The sequence below is a fragment of the Apteryx rowi genome, unplaced genomic scaffold (assembly GCF_003343035.1).
Source record: "Apteryx rowi isolate R43461 unplaced genomic scaffold, aptRow1 scaffold_665, whole genome shotgun sequence".
Taxonomy (NCBI): domain Eukaryota; kingdom Metazoa; phylum Chordata; class Aves; order Apterygiformes; family Apterygidae; genus Apteryx; species Apteryx rowi.
The window spans coordinates 72,484-91,214 of NW_020450944.1; the positions used below are offsets into that span (position 1 = coordinate 72,484).

An 18,731-nucleotide genomic window follows, 5' to 3' on the forward strand; every position below is an offset into this window, starting at 1 on the left:
AGTATCCACAAGACCCTGCAGGAATGAAAATGCTTTGGTGGGGCACAGCCCCGCATCTCACAAACACTGCCCCACCAAAAGGCATGGAGCTACAGCTGCTTCAGACTGTCCTTGTACAAGTTTTTCTCAAGCTTCTTCAGAGCCTTAAGGCCAGAGCAGAAATTTTTGTTAATGAAGCTGTTTCATCTGCCACACCAGGTGCTGTGGATACACAGGGCTGGGATCAATCTTAGCTCTGGTTGTGAGCAGCGTTTGTTCACCAAAACCAAGAGATTCCTGAGTCGGAAATGCCACTGGAGGCCAGCTCTTCCACTCCTGTGGGGCAGCATGGCTGATTCTCCTGGCTGCTGAGGACCCTGGGATCTGAGCACCCACCCAGGAAGATAGCAAGAAGGTTGCTTAATCCCTTCTGCTTTCTGCACATGCAGCACAAGTAACATCACTGTAAGGGGAAGAGGATGAGGGCCTTTTTCAAGGTTACAAGCTTCTTATTTTTGGACTCATTTCCCTAACACTGGAGCTGACCCAGGCTGTGAGCTGTTGAAGTTTTAGGTCCTTTGTTTGTTTAATTGAAGTGATGTTTGTTTTTGATCACAGGCATTAGATAGGCACTTCCTTTGCAGGCAGGAAGCAGTGATTTCCTGTTAATTCGCTGGCCAACTCTCACTGCGCAGGAAACCTAGCTCTGCTGAGTGTTCACTTTTCATGCAACATTTTTGGAAGATCTTTTGTGTTGTTGTTTTGTTTTCTCTTTTTTCCCCTGCAAGTGGTACTGGTATTGTTAAGTCTCCATAGGAAGGATGTGTAGAGACAGCACTGAGTCAACACACATGGGGCTGAGCAGATTGGATGGGGTGAACTACTGCAGTTTGCCTAAAATGTTTCCATTTCGTCTAAAGTCTTTTGGTGAGGTTTTGTATTTCCAAAAATGCAAGAAAGACAGAGTCACTGTGCTGCCTTCATACCACAGCCAAAACTTCTACTACACATACTTGGTCTTGACAGTTATTTGAGGATAGCTGTGTGTTATCACAAACAGTGTAAGTAAATTTTACTCATGCTTTTGTGAATCCCATTCAGTGCAAATCCACATCTATAAGCACCAGATATCTTTGCAAAGTCTTGCCAGTCTCTAATTGCTATTTTGTTCATGTGTGCTTTGTAATGAAACTGTCTCTCTAGGACACTATTTCATTTACTGTCAAGGCAGGTGTATTTGCAACAGGTCATTTAAGTGACTTGCCCAGTATCACAGAAAGACTCCACATATGAGCAAAGAGTTAAAACAGAATCCTGGGTCAAATCAACCAGGCCTGGTTGTCTGTTTGCCTCCTGTGCTAGAAGGACCTTTAGGCAGATGAATGGGACAGTTCTTATGTGGTGCTCTGTAAGGATGCAGCAGGTGAATTTTAGTGCTGCTCGAGTGCACTGTTGCTATGGCTTATATTGTGATGGATAGCTGCTCTCACCTCTGCACACTTTGGGCGAAATGGATTTTGTTCCCTAGGCAGTTTGTAAACATAGGCAACTCATTTTTCATCTCTGCAATACCCTGCTGGCCTTGTTCTCTCCTTGGCTACATCTGTATGTCCAGGTCAGCCCAATAAAATATCAGACAGGAGTCAGGATGGTATTAGATCTGATGCTTCACACCTGAATAGATCTTCTTGTTTCTGAGGTGGAAAAGAAATGCTTATGCATCTCTGTCATACCAAATACAGGTGGAACAGAGGCTACTTGGCAGCTCCATGCACATAGGGGTGTAGCTGTTCTTACTCAGTGTGTTTATCCTGGTAGCATCAACGAGCTGACTGAGATAGGGCTTCACTGCAGTGCAGTGCCCAAACATGAAGTACCAGGGTATCACACATCTCCAGCCTCAGGAAGCCGCGACAGACACCACTGCAAACTGCCCCCCAGTGACAGATGCCGACTTTCAGTGCTGCACATGCTTGTCTGCCTGAGTTTTTAATTATTTTGCATTAGTAAAGGCGCTCTCCTGCAGAGAGGGGATTTGTGACAGGAAGAAGAGTGTCTGTAGGAGCAAAGAGGCAGAGGGAAGAGGGGGAGCATGATAGCTCAGTGCCCTGGAGGGGAAGGGAGGGAGACAAGATGACAGGAGGGAGAGGGATTAGTCCTGCAAATGCCTGTACACGTGAGAGATGGTCGGATGTTTTAGCCAATGTTGTACAAGATGAGAGCTGCTGGACTGAGGCCTTTCAGCTGCAGGGTGGATGAAATGTAAGGGGATGGACACAGAGATGGGAGCTGGAGGAGGTGGAAGAAGGGCAGAGCCCTCCCCTCCCTTGCTCCTGGCAAGGCCCGATGAACTTGCCCTTTGGTCCACGGCTTTGCCGAGGAGGGTGTGGGGAGACGGCTCTGACCACGCAGGACAACCTCCGCCACACACACTGATCTGGGCCACAGCCTCTGTAGCAGCCAGCAGAGAAGTCACAAGTGGAGACCTAGCCCGTGGAGCGGGCTCCCTCCTCCTCACGGTTCAGCTACGGCTCATGCGCAGGCCATCCAAGGAAAACATTCCCCGGGCTGCTCTCATACTGCACCAGCTCTCGGCAAGCACGGCCTGCGCCATCTCAGCCTCCTCTCCCGCCTCGTTCCTAAAGAGCTTTCCATTCCCCAGGCCCCTTCCAATCATTGCACGTCAGTGACATCATTGCTGGTTGCTATGGAGAAGCCAGGTTGTCCAAAACACGACCCCTTGGCCTCATCCCATGTGTGTCAGGAAATGAAGGTTTTATAGTACATCTTTGCAATGGAGCAGAAACAGCCAGAGCAGGAACTGGAGCCTGGGGACGTACAAACAATTCACCCTCCATCTCAGGCCTTCCCAAGGCCTCCTGGTGTGTGACTCCTCTGTGGCCTTTCCGATGGGGAAGTGGGGACCTATTTTTTGGGGTAGCAAGACTGATTTATGTCTTTTGAGTTATTTCTGGGCTGTTGAGCTTTCTACTTTGCTCTGAAAAGCCCAGGCAGTGATGCCTGGAGGAGAGGCAACCTGAAGGTTTTTAAGCCAGTGCCTAGGGATCAGGCAGAAAGTCTGCAAGAGGATCTAAGCAATATAAAAATAGATGCTTTCCACCACTAAACCCCAGGGAGCAAATGGTTCACAGAGACAGAAAGAGAAGAAAACTGTCCCTGGCTTTGGACTTGTATAAATGCACCCTTGAAGCAGCCTGCCAGCCAGGATGTAGTTCAAACTGCCATTTCTTGACTGCGTGACCCAGTCAGAGACAAGCAAACTCACCTCCCACTTGAGCTACAGACTTATACCGCCTTCTGAGGGGCTGTGACATGAAGGGAGAAGAGCAAAGGGGTTGGGGAGTGCCCATATCTCCAAAAGCCACTCAGCAATTGTCTAAAGTCAGGGAAAGCTCTGGAAAAACTGTTCCAGAATTAATRATTACCAAAGACCTTGTAGACAGTGTAGGGGCTTTCAGAAGGAAATGCCAGGTGTCATTCTGTAGTGGGGAGGGGAGGGGACATCACTGTTAAAGGCAGCCTTTGTTTAGGCAGAACATTACAAACAGACTCTCTCTTCTCTCATGCGATGTTTGGTAGTGGAGGTGTTTCCCTGAGGGAAGGCTGGAAGCCTTACTCTTGGTTCATCTAAACTCAGGCCAGAGAAAGCACGAGATGTTCTCAGAGGAGCAGTCCTGCCCTGACCACAAAGTCAGGCTGGATCTGCTCCTTCCTTTCAGCAGTTGCATAGGTCACAGCATACAAAGCTCCAGTGAACACCTGAAACATTCTGTGGCATTGCCAACCCCAGCTTCAGCTTCCCCTCCAAATTCACAGCAAGGCCAAATTTCAAATCATCACCCAGACTCAGACATGCATCACCTCAAATGCAATGTCTCTGAAGCAGCTCAGGGGCTGATACCTTTTGTCTTGTCCCTGCCCTTCCTGCTCTCAGTTTGGCTAGGAAATGAAAACGCTGTTTCCAGACAGACTGTCTGAGCATCTCCTGACAGATGAGCTGTAACATGAGAGTCCGAGACCCAAAGGGCCTCGAGGTCTCACCATTTCATGTTGCTGCATCTCACAGCTGTTCTGGGCAGTGAGCCATAAGGCACACACAAGCATGCATGTGTCTGCACATGTGTGCACACTTGCATTACTAGACGCTTGGTGTATGACTGCATGGGCATGTACGTGATTAGAAATACACCTGTATGAGCCTTTGGCAGCACCATGTGTCTGGATAGCAGGGCAGAAGATAAATACCCAAACACAGGAGCCCTGAGCCCTATGGAAAGTAAATAACAAGAGGGAAATGACCCTTAAACAGTGGCATGGCTTGGATCTGGTTTCCATTCTGTAGTGCAAGTTTCTCTCTTAACTTGGAGGCCTTTTCCAGTTCCTTTGCCCCTGCCCCATGTTGTCCTTTTGAGCCAGTCCATCAGAAAACAGAAGTAATGAGCAGGTCAGACAGCATAATCATTTTGGGGATGTGCTGGAAAATAAAAAGTTGGAGCCTTTTTGTTTTGCATACCCCATCCGGGGGCACGGTGCAGGCACAGAGATGGAAAGTGCATGCATGAGATATCAACAGTCTTGTTTTGGTCTCACTTTGCTTGATATCTTGCCAATGCCACAGTCAAATTACCCTGATAAACAACAGCACGAGCCAGCTCAGACTCAGAAACTGGGGCTTGCAGTGACACATTCCCAAGATAGCAGTGCTGAGGCCAGCCCACTGTACCACGTTGCAGGCTCCCCTTCTTGCAGTGGGTGTTTGAGGGTTAAAAATAGACTCCAGATTTCGGTTAGTAAATGCGGAGGCAGGGAGGAGAGAGCTGTTTATCAATGCCAGGGTTTCCCCTGAGACATTGAAATGAGTCAGATAAGAGACTAGCAACAACTGTGCACATGCCCTACTTCACTAGTGCTTGCAATGCTGTTCCAAGCACGAGTCATTCTGGGTAACTTTTTCTATGTGCTGAGGTGTCTTAGAAGCCAGAGTCCCTATGGATTTTCAGTATGACTCAGATTCCTACCAGATTTAGTTGCTTTATAGCATCTTACCCTTAGACCCTTTTGAAAACATTGCTCTCTGCCATTAAACTCTGGCCTGGGAAGGTAATTTCTGCAGAGACAAAGATTAGGAGGCATTCCTGTTGTGATGGAGGCATGACTGCCTCTATCCCATCTAGACTCTGACCTACCTGCAGGGACTCCGTGAAGGGATGAAGACATGGGATGCCTGTGATGCAATTGCACCTCCCACAGCAGGGCAGCCATCACCTGAATTTTTTTGCCACATGCAAAGAACAAACTCCTGACATGTAAATCAGGTAATTTAAGCTCCCTAATCCAAGGATTTTAGAAAAGCATGGATGAGACTTGCACTGTCCCCTGTCACGGCAGTTCAGGACTGTGCTCCTGCAATGCTAGAGCTGCTGGGGAGCACAGAGAAGGGCAGTCAGGGAGCCAGCCTCCTGCACRTGGAGGACTTTGCAGGTATCATGCAGACAGACTCCATGGTCTGGAAATGTTGGGTAGGTCCCAGTTTTTTTCAGTTGAATGAGCACTGGTAGGGCCCACTTATATGAACAAAAGAATTACTACTGCAGGAGTTGCTTGGGCTCCCAAACATAAGGTGGTGGAAAATGGGGATAAACTGCTAATGGGATAAACAGCACCGTTGCAACTGCCGTTACATTGCTAACATTTGAGACCTTTATAGCAGCTGTAAAGTGAGGAGAGCTGCTCCATCCCCTGGGAGCAGTACAGTGTCATTATTGCTGTTTGCAGAAAGGACAATCAAGGTTAAGATCCTCATATCCAAATCTGGGTGCTCAGAGGCCACCAACACAGGATGGGTTGACCAGTGCTGCTGTTGGGAACGGAAATGGCAACTTTTGAGTCCAACCAAAAATCAGGGCATGTATTTAGGTGCCTTCCTGTCTTGCACATGTACTGTTGTAACCATGGTTGCAGTGGCAAGTCCTTTCCTGTTGAAGTGGACATGGCCCAGACAGTTCTCAGAYGGGAACTGGTCAGATAGCTACGGTGAGCCCCTGTCTGTAGGTACAATGTGATCTGCAATGGTTTGAGTTAGCATGCAGGTCAGCACACAGGTTCTAGGCAGCATCTAGGGATGCATTTGAAAAAGGTAGAAACAGCAGTAAGAGCCACCGGTTTGCTTTGCCAAGGGGGTAGGGTGGGCTGTGAAGGGAACCCAGAGGAGCATGAAGAGGGGAGTTGGTGTCTTGCCTTAGCAAAGCTGGCAGTGGCTCTGTGTTTTCTCTGTTATGCAAATGGCACAAAGAGGTTTCCACCTGCCAGCATGTACACATTGTAGAGGTTCAGACATGGTGCCTTATTTGGGTTTGTCCAGACCTCTGTGCCTGGTAACACTCCGGTGCCTGTGAGAATCATCTTTGCTCATATCTGCCCATCGCTGGGTTCCTTGCCATGTCCCAGACTCAGCTGCCCAAGTGATGCCATGGAGCCTGTACTGCTCTGCCATCCCCCCTCCTAGGAGCAACAGCCCAGTCTGGTTTGGTGCTGGACTCTGTGCCATGCAAGCAGGTCACGCCATGATTTGCACGAACTTTCCTCCTTCTTGAAAACATAACTGAATGTTGCAGGAATGATCAGAAAGGATCACTTCAGCCCACAAAATGCACACATGAAATGCAGGGCAAATAAATGTGCCCAGAGGCCCTCCCAGGACTTATATTTGGGAAGGGGAAGGGGAAGGGGAAGGGGAAGGCCCCTGAGCTTTTCCAGATGGTGCAGATCCTCACACAGACCCTTCAGGCAGAGGCAGCTCCCAACTCTATTCATGTGCATGATCCAATGATGCCTTAATGTAAAGGCCAGGCACTGCCGGGAGCAGTGGTCAGGACACCAGACCTCATTATCATGGGATTACAGGTGCCTCGCTGTCACACAGACCCTGCGTCATCATCTGCCTCCTAACAGCTTCAATGGGGGTGATAGAGACTTAGCTGCAGCTAAAGTCTTGCCTCTCGTCTAGTGTTAAGACACATGTGGGACATGTGTTTGAGTCACCCCAGACTGGTTAGTGTGCACAAAGGGAGCAGTGTGTTGCTTCTTTTAGCAAAAGACCAAATCAATCCTTTGCAGGGTTTCTGAAGTCAGGTTGACAGAGTGCCTTTCTCAGTCCAGCAGGAAGGGAGACAGGACTGAAATCATCCCCCATTTCCAGCCTTTCCCTTGTTACCTGGATGTCCCCACACCTCCTGAGTCCCACTCCCAGGCACTCAGACACTCCCAGCAGCATCCAGATTTGGGTGCTCAGCTCCAGGCTGTGAACAGTCTCACGGTAAAACAGCTCCTGTCAGCATCTCAGGGCCTGCCAACACCCCAAGCCTTTTCTGACCCTGAACCGAAGCATTTGCACGTGAGGAGGTTTCTGATACTCAAGAACCCTTTTCCCACGGTGACAACATATTCAAAACCAGCAGTTGGGGCCTCAAAGTTACCCAGCCCTCATTTTTTAGGGGAGGTGGTTTTCAGGGACATATAGGCAAAGCCAAGGCTCTGAATAAACCTAAATGCGGAGGAAGAGCTGAGGCAGATACAGAGCCAAATCCCACTGCAAGCAGCATCCAGAATGCCCATGTCTCACCCCAGTCAAGAGCATCTGCCCAGTAAATCGGTTTTGCCTAGGGGTGGGCTGTCAGACCAGCTCCAGTGAGTTAATCGAGGGCACTTTTTCATTGCTACTACCTCACTTGTGGAAGCCTGCCTTTGCTACAGCAGTGGCTTCCTGTTTGACTCACACCTGACAGCCCTGCTGAATAAGTCAGGGCCTCTCRCGCTCACAGCAACTGAATGGGGCTGTTTACAATTAGAGAACATGGGATTCCCAGAAAGAGGCTCAGACCGGACATCCTGAAGCGAAATACCCCAGGCGTCACTGTCTAAAAATAACCGTAGCAGAACAGTCACCAAACAAACAGCGCACACTAACACCAGCCCCTGCACAAAGCTCTCACATATCCCATGGCATGGGGGAGCGGCAGACAYGGGGCGATGAAAGGACTGGCCTCTCTTTCCTCATTCCCAAAGGTTTTCTCTGACATAATATAGTGTTACAAAGCCTGGTGGTTGTGGCATGCAGTGATTTTTTTTTTCTTTGTCTCCCTTTTTGGGGGAGGAAGGGGGGATAAAATATAAATAAAACAAGTTTTAGCCAGAAATGGCTGGTGGAAATCAGTTCAGCCTGTTGAGGAATTGGAGGAAGCCATCAAGGATGGGAAGTGGGATAAGCAAGAACAGCCTCTGAGAGAGGATAGGTATTTTACTGGCCATCTCTGAATCTCAAGGGCTTTCAGTGACTGGGCGGGCATGTGTYATTGCAGCCAGCTCTGGAGCCCTCTGAACAGCCTCTGGGAACAGTGCAAGCCACTTCTTTTTATCAGAAGTCTGTCCTGGAAACACATCTCCTCCCACTGGGAGCCACCACTCAGGATCACACAGGTTTTTATAGCAAACAGTCACAATAGATATGCTCATCCATCAGTTTCTTGGAGCACGAGGACAAACAGCCCCATGGGACCAGTCAGCTGTCCATGGACAGCAGAGCATTATTGGGCACAGGATGGCCTCACATCCGTTCACTAATGTTGCTGTGGCTTTCCAAGCAAGGGGTCCTGCTATGATTTCACACTTGGATCTTCAGGGTAAATAAGTGCCCAACCTGGGACTCTTTTCCAGGTTTTCTCTGGGAGAGCACCAATAAAGAGCCCCACAGGAACAGATTGCACGTGAAAATGAGATGACAGCACTCCCTGATTCCTTATGAAATTTTCCATGACCAGGGTTGGAGCTTGGGAAGGGGAAGGTGCTAACATGCCTGGGCCTTGGAGAGTGGAATTCAGAGAACAGGGACATCACAGTGTGATAGGACCAACCTGTGCTTGAGCTGAGCTGTGCTTTGTGGTAGCCACAGCACAAAGCAGATTAACTGTTGACTTTGCACTTCCTCTTCAAGGTTCACCCACTTAAGCAGCATTCAAGAAAAGCAAGTAAGATGATCCATAAGATCATCATAATAAGACGAGTAGAAGGGCACAGAAAGCACCATAAAGTCTCAGAACAACAGTCCTATACTCCAGTTAACTTCTCTCTACCACTGATTTCAGAAGATACAAGCCTCYGTTAAAAGGCACTTATGCAATAGTCTGCTATTAGAGGAAGTTTCTCTTTAACACCAGGCAGTTAGTGGTTGATTTATGTCCTTTAGATTGTATAAGATGCAGGGGAGTTGCATAAGAAGATAATTTGACCCTATATTTCTTATAAACTTTTTCTGTGGGCAAACATCTTCTCTCTTATCCACCTCTTGCATATCAGCAATATTTTGAAGAGGCAAAGGGAAGGAAAATTTGGCCATTACATGGTTCAGATTATCTTACTGTTCAAATAGAAATATGCAGTTCCACATTTGGAATAATTTTATTTTTGTCTCCATAATATCTTGTTGCAAGGAATTCCATAGGTTAATGATGTGCTGTGTAGTTTCTGTAAACCAAAGGCAGCAAAGAGTGTGGGAAGTCTGAGTACAGCATTTCCAGTAGTGTCAGTTGTTCAAAGCTCATAAACATATCAGATGGACAAGAGAAAAGGAGAGGGTCTTGGTGCAAATCAAGGACTGGAAATTACTTAACAAGAAGTCTATATGGCTCTTGTAACCAGCAGAGCCTTGCCAACGTACAATTTCTTCAGGTAGAGTGATGGATCCAAAACCTTCTAGCTGCAAGGGGAAATGAAACACCAGTTTCATTCAGGGAGGCAGTTGGGAAGGTGCAAACTGGGGTAAGAAGTGGCGTGGAAGAGGCTTTTCCTGGCCATTGGCATCACAGATCACACAGGGGTCTTGTTCTACATATGCAAAAAAGGCATACAGATGTGGTACTTGATACTCCTGAGATGCAGTTGCCATTAGCTTAATTAGGAAAGGAGTTACCTGATCATGACTGATTAAGTGGTGTAACATGGACTATGATAGGAAGACTTGCGTGAGTCTCTGTGCAAGATCTGGGCAGCTGGTGAGCCCCAAGAAGGAGGCATAGCCAGAAATGAACGGAAAAATCTTTGGTCAGATCCCCTCCATTTAAATGGCTACGCCTTAATGGATCCATGTTCTTGTATCAGCAATGTGTGTGCAGTGTTGTCAGGTGTCTGTAATAGATAGGAGTCCAGAGCTTGTTCTCCCTGGGGAGTTACGTCTTTCTGACTGGTGCGTTTAACTTTGATCTCAGATGAGAGTGAATCCCAGAGCTGAAGATTTCTGCCATTCAGGGGGAGCCTGGAGGTAGTGATGGGTCTGGCTCTTTTCGAGCATTATCCAGTGGGCTGGTCACTTCTCCTTGCTAGCCATAGTTCAAGTACAAATGGCAGAGGCTATGTTGCGTGGCTGTGTACCAGGATGGATAGCAGAGCTAGAACAGGGGAGCAACAGGTGAGGTGTATAGGTGTAAAACTTCTTTCCTAGTTTCCCTTCTACTTTCTTAATTTTCCCTGCAAGATTGCTGTAAATCCTGCAGTGTATGATTTCCCAGTGTCCTGTGGCAGCCCTGGGATTTCACTGCCACTGGTTAGTCATGTTTGCTGCCCTTTAGCATAGCTGTTTTTTTCTGTAGTCCAGTAGCTGGAAAGGAAATCTTTCCTTTCATCTATAACTTGGTTTTTGAGTTATTCTTTCCTTTCTTTCAGACATCAGAATTGGCCATGAATAGAGATGTGGCAGGGTGCATTGGTGCTCCAAATGGTGTTAAAAAATCTCTCCACAGTCTGGTAGATGTCTCTTGTTCATGAGAGGTAAATCAGATGCTAGCTATGGTGTTTGGAGGGAATTTCCCTCACTCAGGCTGGTTGTGGCTCTTGGGGTTTTTCTTCCTTTCTTTGCAGGATGCAGCATGGTCCGTTCCTGGCCACCTGGCATTTCCCCTGTTGTAGTGGGCACTAAGGATGCTGGGTGTGCCCTCAATTTCTCCTGCTCTCTTCAGGTACAAAGTCAGAGTCAGTGGCTTTTGTTCTTAAGGAGTTAATACAGCAGYGGGAAAAACTCCATGGCCTGTGGCGAGTGGGGATGTGGGGAGGGGATTTCTGTAGACATTTTTGGACTGTGTACTTAGTTCATGTAGACCTGGACTCTGGACTTAACAGCCCTGGGGGACACTTCCAGTCTTGTGGTACTTCCTATGTAGCGGCTGTCACTTAGTGGGAGTTAATTTATTTCATGTCAGAGGAGACAGACAGAAGACTTTTGTCTTATGGAAACTTCACTTGGGCTCTCTCTTGATTTGCCTTTTTCCTTTAACCTAAAATAAAAGTTACTTAGACTGAAAGCACACATTAGCTATTTGCGAACAGAAGGACAATTACAGGGAGAAAACTAATTTCCACCAGCATAGTGGGAGAAAGACACTGCTACATTGTCTGAGCCGTGGTGTCCTTCTCAGCAGAATAACCAGTCCAGGTTCTCTGCCTTCAGCTATTTCAAATGACGACAGTTTGTGAACTCTCTCTCTTGTTCTTGGCCTCCTTCTTGGAGTCCCGCCACTGGCTGTCTCACTGCTATGGCAGCAGCAATACCTCCAGGCCTTCCTGTCGACAGCCACTCATGTAAAAAGCTTCATTTGCTCTGTGGAGGATCAGGCTTCTCCATCTGCTCTTGACCCGTGCGAAAGCAGAGCAGCATCCTGGCAAGGATGATTATGGAAACAGCCAGTTCAGAGTAAATATTGCACTGAAGAGACAGGCTGCTGAGCACAGGGAAGACAATATTAGTGCTCCGAGATGCTGAGTGAAGATTTGGGGCAATTCCTGCTTTTTTAACAGACTCCCTGGGGGACCTTGAGCAAGCCAGTTACTCACCTGGGCATCTGCTTGCCCTGCTTGCAAAATGGGGGTGACGGTGTTTCCTTTTTCCTTTTGTCTGTCTTGTTAATTGGGGTCGGGCCTTCATTCATGTGTGTGTCTGCTGCCATTTGTAAATCTCAGCTTTAGGTTATAAATTCTCCAAGGGAGGGACTTTTCCCTTCCTGAGTGAATTTGGGTGGCTCCAAGAGCTGCTCCGATTTTAGTCTCTCTACACCACCCAGCAGATACAAAACCAGGCATCTTGCTGCATCTGCTCCCGGGATGTTCATTGTCCGGGAATCCCCTGGTGACCCATTGTGCCAGCAGGAACATTCAGAGAAACAGGCCATTTTCTGCGACTACTCAGAGTGTTTGCAAAAGTTTGGTAGAGTCCCAAGAGCTTCTGGCAGCTTTATTTTATTTTGAAACTGGTTGGCCCCCAGCTGGGTGTGAGAGTAAAATGAAAGGATGCGAGATAAACCCACTTGTGCGAGAGAGTGAGCCACTGCCTGAGAGAGCGCAGCATCAGAAGTTGTCATTCTGAAACCGATCATGGAAACTGCACTGAGAAGAAAGCTAGAGAGCAGGGCTCGGGCTCTTTGCCGCACACAGTGCAGACCACACTAAAGAGCTGCTCTGCCTGGGGACTGTCACATGCACTAGGGCAAAAGAGAGACGGAAACCTAAAGGGCAGCAGGCAGCTCTCCGCTCTGACCAGGCAGATGAGCACTGACAACAAAGGTACTCTTGTCCTCTCTGGGCTACTCTTGTCCACTTCTGTGTTTAAATGTACCTGTGGGCTTTCTTTATCTTCTGCTCTTTCCTGAACCTCCCTTGTTCTCTATGATGGGTTCCTGTAGTTACCATCATTGTTGCATTAGTGTTTTTAGCAATATCCTGACATAAGCTGTTAGGAAGGAAAATCTGGAGGCAGAGGGGAATAAATGGAGAGGCATGAAGAAGAGTGGGCTCCGACTGGTTGTTATTGTGCGTTTGCATCTTATTTGTCATCGAGCAAGCTGGCAGTGTGTTGAAGAGCCTGGTTAACATTTATCAGGAAATACAGTTGTTGTGTGCTGTGTTCATAGCTCCAGAGTCTGTGACCCAGCCCATACCCCTGCCTGATTCTTGGTATTACACAGCCCTCCTAGGAGCATGCAGAGAGATAGAGATTTTTATTTGAATCGATCCATTTTTACATGGTGCATGTTGTGTTATTCCTGACTACTCTTGCTCAGAAAGAAGCTAGACATCTCCAGGTCAGGCCCTTTGTTTCCTTAYCTGGTGCAGCACCTCCTGTTTTAAGCAGCTAATAAGAGATGCTCTGATAGACAGGCCATAGTGCTTGATGCTGAGGATTGCCTGGCTCCTTACGGATATCAGCCTTGACCACCAGACAGGGCTGGTAGTTCTTGCCCATGCTCAGCATGTATGTGAACCGGTTGCTCTCCATGAAGGATGTGAGTTTTCTTCTGGCAGATGGGGATAACATCTCTGTTTCAGGCAAGAAAGGCGGGTATTGGTTTAGGTTTGTGTTCTCCCCTTGCCTTGCACGCCAGCATGGTAAAAGGTAGCAGTGGGTCCTGCAGAACACCAGAGCTCTCCAGTTTCCAGGCCAGATGCTCATTATTACGAGTTTTCACCATTAAAGCATGAAGTTCTGATTGCTGCTGTTTCTCAAGACCCTTTTGCGTGTGCTGCACTGTGGACACTGCATTGCTGTATGACCCACAGTACAGACGGTTTTGCTGGACACGTACGAACTACACAAGTACAGGTTAACTTTAACTCTGTGGTGCTAAACAACTAGGACATATAAGAGCTGCAGCATTTGCTTATATTACATTAACAACTTTGTCTCAGTACAGCAGTATTCACCTTGCAGGGCCCTGGCCTATGCCAAATGATTGGAACCAGGACATGGAGAGGATTTCTCCACTTTATCCCAAGCCAGGTATTCCAGCTTTTCTCTCTCTCTTCTCTTGCCATCTCTTGGTAGTTCCTTGCTCTCTTCCTGTGAATAGGTCAGGAAATTGCATCAAGGTAGATGATGGAAGGACTTCTTGATTCTTGTCTTACCTCAAAAGTGCTGAAACAGAACTAAGGCTCCCACTCCCCAGCTTGGGAATTTCCAACTTTAGGTAAAAAGTAGTTTTTAGTTCTCTCAGCTGTAGAGAAGGCTGAGCACATGCTCAGAGTGCCCTCGATGTTTCAGAAACCAGAATGAAAATGGAAAGAGTTGGTCCTTGTAAAGTATCAGGACCCTTAAGGCTAAATCTCATGGTCTATGTGCATCTGACGTGACTTTTAGATCACTGACCCTGGCAGCACAGGAACGGTGTTTCAAGCATCCTGTTTCAGCCTGCCCTCAGAGCAGCTGGGAAGCTGCATTTGGAAGACAGAGCAGGTCCCCCTCTCTCTGGTACACAACTTCCAGTCACTTAATTGCTACTCCATGGAGCATTCCTGTCCTCTGGGGCTCCGATCTCAGAGAAATAATGTCTGCCTGGCAGTGAGGACACATGAAGAGGATGGAGCTTCTAGATGGAATATAGAGGCTTGAGAGTTGAATTGACAAAGGACTTCAGGATGTCTGTCAAGAGACTGAACTCATCAGAATGTGGTGGCAGGGGTACAGTGATGCTTTGGGAGGTCCATTATGCCTCTGTTTTAGGAACAGTTGAAAGGTCTTGCTTAGAGCAGTGAAGTGTACCTGGGCCATTACATGGCAGTGAGTGCTATTCTGCCACTGTGCATAGCAGGATGCTCTGTTACCCCAYGGTCCGTCTAGAGATCGCCCTCTCTCCAAGCTTCACGCGATGTCTGTGCTGGAACCTGCCTATGTAGTTTATGTCTGTTTCACACAGCTCCAGTGGAGTATCAGTGACAGTTTCTGATATTTTGTGTCTTTGCCCTTCTCCCTGGGGCATGGAAGATGGGCAGGGAAGCCCTCCACTTTGTCTGCTCTCTTTGGATTGGACTTCTTTTTACAGTGCTTGGGATTTTATGTATAGTTCCCTTTTACAAAATAGGAAACCTAGTAAAATCAATTAGGAACATTTCTGCTTTTAGAGGATATTTCAGATTTAGGAGAAACCCTAAATGGACCATGCAGTCATTCAGTCATGGCTGACCTCACTGTGAACAGACAGAAAATGTCTCAGCACATAGCAGCACCAGCAGAATTTGGTGCATTAGATTGTCTCAATGAACAAGGCAGAGGTGCGGAGTGGGGGGGGGGAGAGGGAAGGGGGGTTGCAAAGCACCCTGAGACATGCAGATGTGCCAAACCTGTCAGTTGAGAAAGCAGACTTTGAAGGAGACAGCAAGAAAGAAAGGAGAGGAAGGGGACACAGCACTAAGGAAAATGGAGCCCAACAACATAATGAGAGGTCATTAGGAAAGGGGGAAGAAAGTGGAGGAACTTAGTAGTCATCATGCAGGAGGGGTCTCAAGCCTAGGGTTCCAACAACTGCTTCTAGGCCAAGAAAACACCCTCAGGGCCATGCTCTACAGCCTGGAGACAGCATCTCAGGTCGCAATCAACAGTTTGTGCAAATTAGAATCAGTTGGCAAGAATCTGGCGTGAGAGATGCACCAGACCCCCCTCTTACACACTCTTTCCTCTGCTACTTTCCTCTTGTTATATTAAAGCTTCATCAGTTATGAGCTCCAGTTCAGGGTTGTCTTTGCACACCGCCTACGACCATGGCAAGGTCCCAATAGCGAGGCTGAGTGCTTCTTCAGAGGAAAGAGGGAAGGAACTGAGTGAGAAAATGGAACCACAGCTAGACATGCCCATAAGCAGGTGCTTGCCAGAAGCACAGCAAGCTGCTGAGGAGGCTCCAGAAAGATTGCAGGTCTTAAGGAAAGCTGCCTGGGAAAAATGGGAAAAAGATATCTGCTTAAAAATACTTTCATATCAGAGATCGTAGGTTTATTTAAAAGCCTGTGTGTGAGTTAGCAGATGCTAGTGAAAACACTTGAAGAACAGTGCAGTCCTAGAAGGACTGAAACTTTTGAAGCATATTGGTTTCATGTAAGAACTCAAAAAAGAGACTCTTTTGTGGCATTTATAACAGTTTTGATTGTGCTGAGTCAGATGTGTAAATCTGGAGGGCTTGTGGAATCCGTAGTTCATGATGAGACTGTAACGGGGATCAGAGACAACAGCTTCTGAGAACAAACCTTGTAGGAGGTCTTGATTTGAACTTAGAAAAAGGAGTAAGAATCTAAATGGGGACAGGAGAGAACCAGATGGATCTCAAGCTTTGGTGGAAAAACAAGGCAGTGCCATTGGGCAAGTGGATAGCAAATGACAGCCCCAGACAGATATGCAGAGCTGAGAAAAAGTGAAAACTCCAGGGAGAGGACTGCAGAAATGCAAACAGGGAGTTGATAAGAAGTGGCAGGGAAGACTGCATGCTGTGGGAGCAAGCACAGGCAGACACAGTGTCTGCCTCTGGGTCGAACTGCCGTACTTGCAGAGAGAAAAACTGCAARGGCTTTCAACTAATGACTGAAAACAACTGAAAGAAGCAGAGTTTACATATTCTGCACTCTGAAGAGAACTAATTTACAGAGCTGTTCAAGCCACAGCAATGCACAGTGGCTAGGCTATTGCCCTTAATGTTATCAAACCCATCTTACTTACAAAAAGTAAAGGGAGGAAGCATAGAGATAAAGCACAGATGACCACACAGATGGGGTCATTCTTACAGTGAGTGTTTATGAGCTCTATAGAGATCATTCAAAAATTTGAAAAATTCTTTCTGTTAAGCTAAAAAGGATTAAAAAAAAATCTTTCTGTGTCCTGACTGGCCAACATCTCCATGTATGCAGGTGAAAGCTGTGGTAGGGCTGAGCAAAGACTTAGAACCATGAACTGACACTGGGCAAATAAGATGAAGAAAGCATGAAAGGATCCAGACTTGACAAATAAAAGCTCCTCTGATGGCAATTTGAGAACTTTCTATCCACAGCTCACGTTCACCTTGTCTTTCTTTGTGTTTCCTGGGAAATACTGGCATGAGGATTTTGGATAAATTGTTTCCACTGTTCAGAAAAAGCATCACTATCACTAGTCTTCAACGTGCAATCACGGGCTGTACCAAACCACTGTAGCAATGACAGAGAATGAGCCACATCTCATTATTAGGAGTTTGAGTGGCTTTTTTACCAAAACAGTAAGATTCCAAAAGATTACCTTGAATCTGAATTATGAGTAATCACATAGTCATGGGAATGGTGATGTTATAATAATTAAAAGAGTGCCTTAAAAATGTAAAGTGTCATATTCAAAGCTCTCTCTAGGGCAGCACCCATGTAACGGGGACCACAATATGCTGAAATGTTGCTCAATGAAACTTCAAACAAGTCTGCTTTATTATATAAGCCTCAGTTTTAAAAATAGCCCAGTTACAAATGTTTATACCCATTGTGAACAATTGCGGCAGAAAAGGTACTATGATGAGGATCTCAGGAGAGGAAAAACAGTGTAGTTACAAGTTAGGGCATGTTTTGGAAATGGCTGTTGTGCAAGGGCAGTATTTTCTGATGAATTTGCTCCTTGCTTTTGGGGTAGCTCTGTAGGAGAGGTAAAAGGCACCTTCAGCTCTCTGCGAGAGGAGGTGGAAAGGAAATGGACCCTGAAGAGGTCACAGAGGGCTCCATGGCTCAGAAAGAAAGCATTGGTGGGAAGGGTGAGTAGGCAGCACAGGGCTGTAAATTCAGGAGGTGATCCAAAGGTGAATAATTCAAAGCAGGGCTGARACCTTCTGATCTCCTGATGTGTGTTATAACAGTGTATTTTGTCCCCTAAGAGAAAGTGGCCCTTGAAGAGGCTTGTGTGAATCGTGAGGAGCTTTATGGTAGGATCCAGCTGATGTCTGTCCCAAGAAAAATTCAGAACAGTCTGGCTGTGATGCCTCTCCCTAGCTTCAGAGCCTCATTCTTCCAACTTTCATTTGCCTCTTGGCATAATAAAAAATTCATCAGAGTTATTAGCTCCATTTCAAAGAGGCCATTAACCGCAATCAAAGCCACAGCTTAGCCAGCAAAGTGTTAAAGTCTCTCCCGGAAACTCTCTGAGAGAGGAAGGGAGCTGGCCAGAGGCAGGGTTGGGTCTCTGCCAGCTGCTGCAGAGCAGCTTCTACCGTCTCCTGGCTACCCTCCCTGCCAGCCCATGGCCAGGGGACACACACGTCTTGAGTAGTCCACTTGCACTCGAGCCCTCGCTCTCTCAGGGTTTCCATGACCTGCAGTGTGAGCGATGCTGGGTTTCTCTTGTAGATATCCTGGAATGCTCCCTCTGGCTTTGCTGACTGCTGCCTCCATCCTACCCCATCACGGGTGAGCCTGGGGGAGAGATGCTGAGCTGAGGCAGATGCCCAGGCCCACACCTAGGCAGTCAGAGGGGACTTGCCACAACCCACATCACCACCTGGCAGATTTCCTGGCAGGTTATGAAATGGCGACGAGGCTTTCAGGAGCAGAGGGTTTTGACCAGCGGCTCCAGAGACTTTGTGTTAACTACACCCAGAAAACACAGATAGGCCATTTGGGATCGGTCACAGAGACAGTCTGGAGGAAAGGAGAATGGAAAAGGAGGGGTCAATGCCATGGATTGCTCAGCAGGCTGGTGGGCATGAGCGATGGTGTGGGGAAGCCTGAAAATGTTGTTTGTAGTGCACAGCAGTGGTCTTTTCCCTCTCATCTCCAAAAATCAGAGATGACCCTGCCACAGGCCAATGCCACAGGCTCCCCAAAGCTGCCTCTATTCTCCCACCTACTCCAGGCTCCTGGTGCTCTTACCAAGGTTGGCACATGTACTAGCTCCAGGAGGAAGCCAGGCCACAAGGGATGCCCCA

The 18,731-nt window shown here is 47.4% G+C and overlaps 1 protein-coding gene across 2 annotated transcripts in view; it reads left to right on the forward strand.

Annotated features, from left to right (window-relative positions):
- The window catches only part of HDAC7 (histone deacetylase 7), a 126,244-nt gene that overhangs the window by 14,192 nt on the left and 93,321 nt on the right, over positions 1-18,731 (forward strand). Inside the window, exon 1 of one of the 2 annotated variants that reach the window (XM_026085359.1) lies at positions 12,434-12,603. The exons of the other annotated variant lie outside the window; for it this stretch is intronic. Within the exon in view, the coding sequence (XP_025941144.1) occupies positions 12,585-12,603 (19 nt within the window). The 5' untranslated portion in view covers positions 12,434-12,584. Of the gene's footprint in view, positions 1-12,433; positions 12,604-18,731 lie in introns of those variants that run through there. 2 annotated transcript variants of the gene reach the window in all.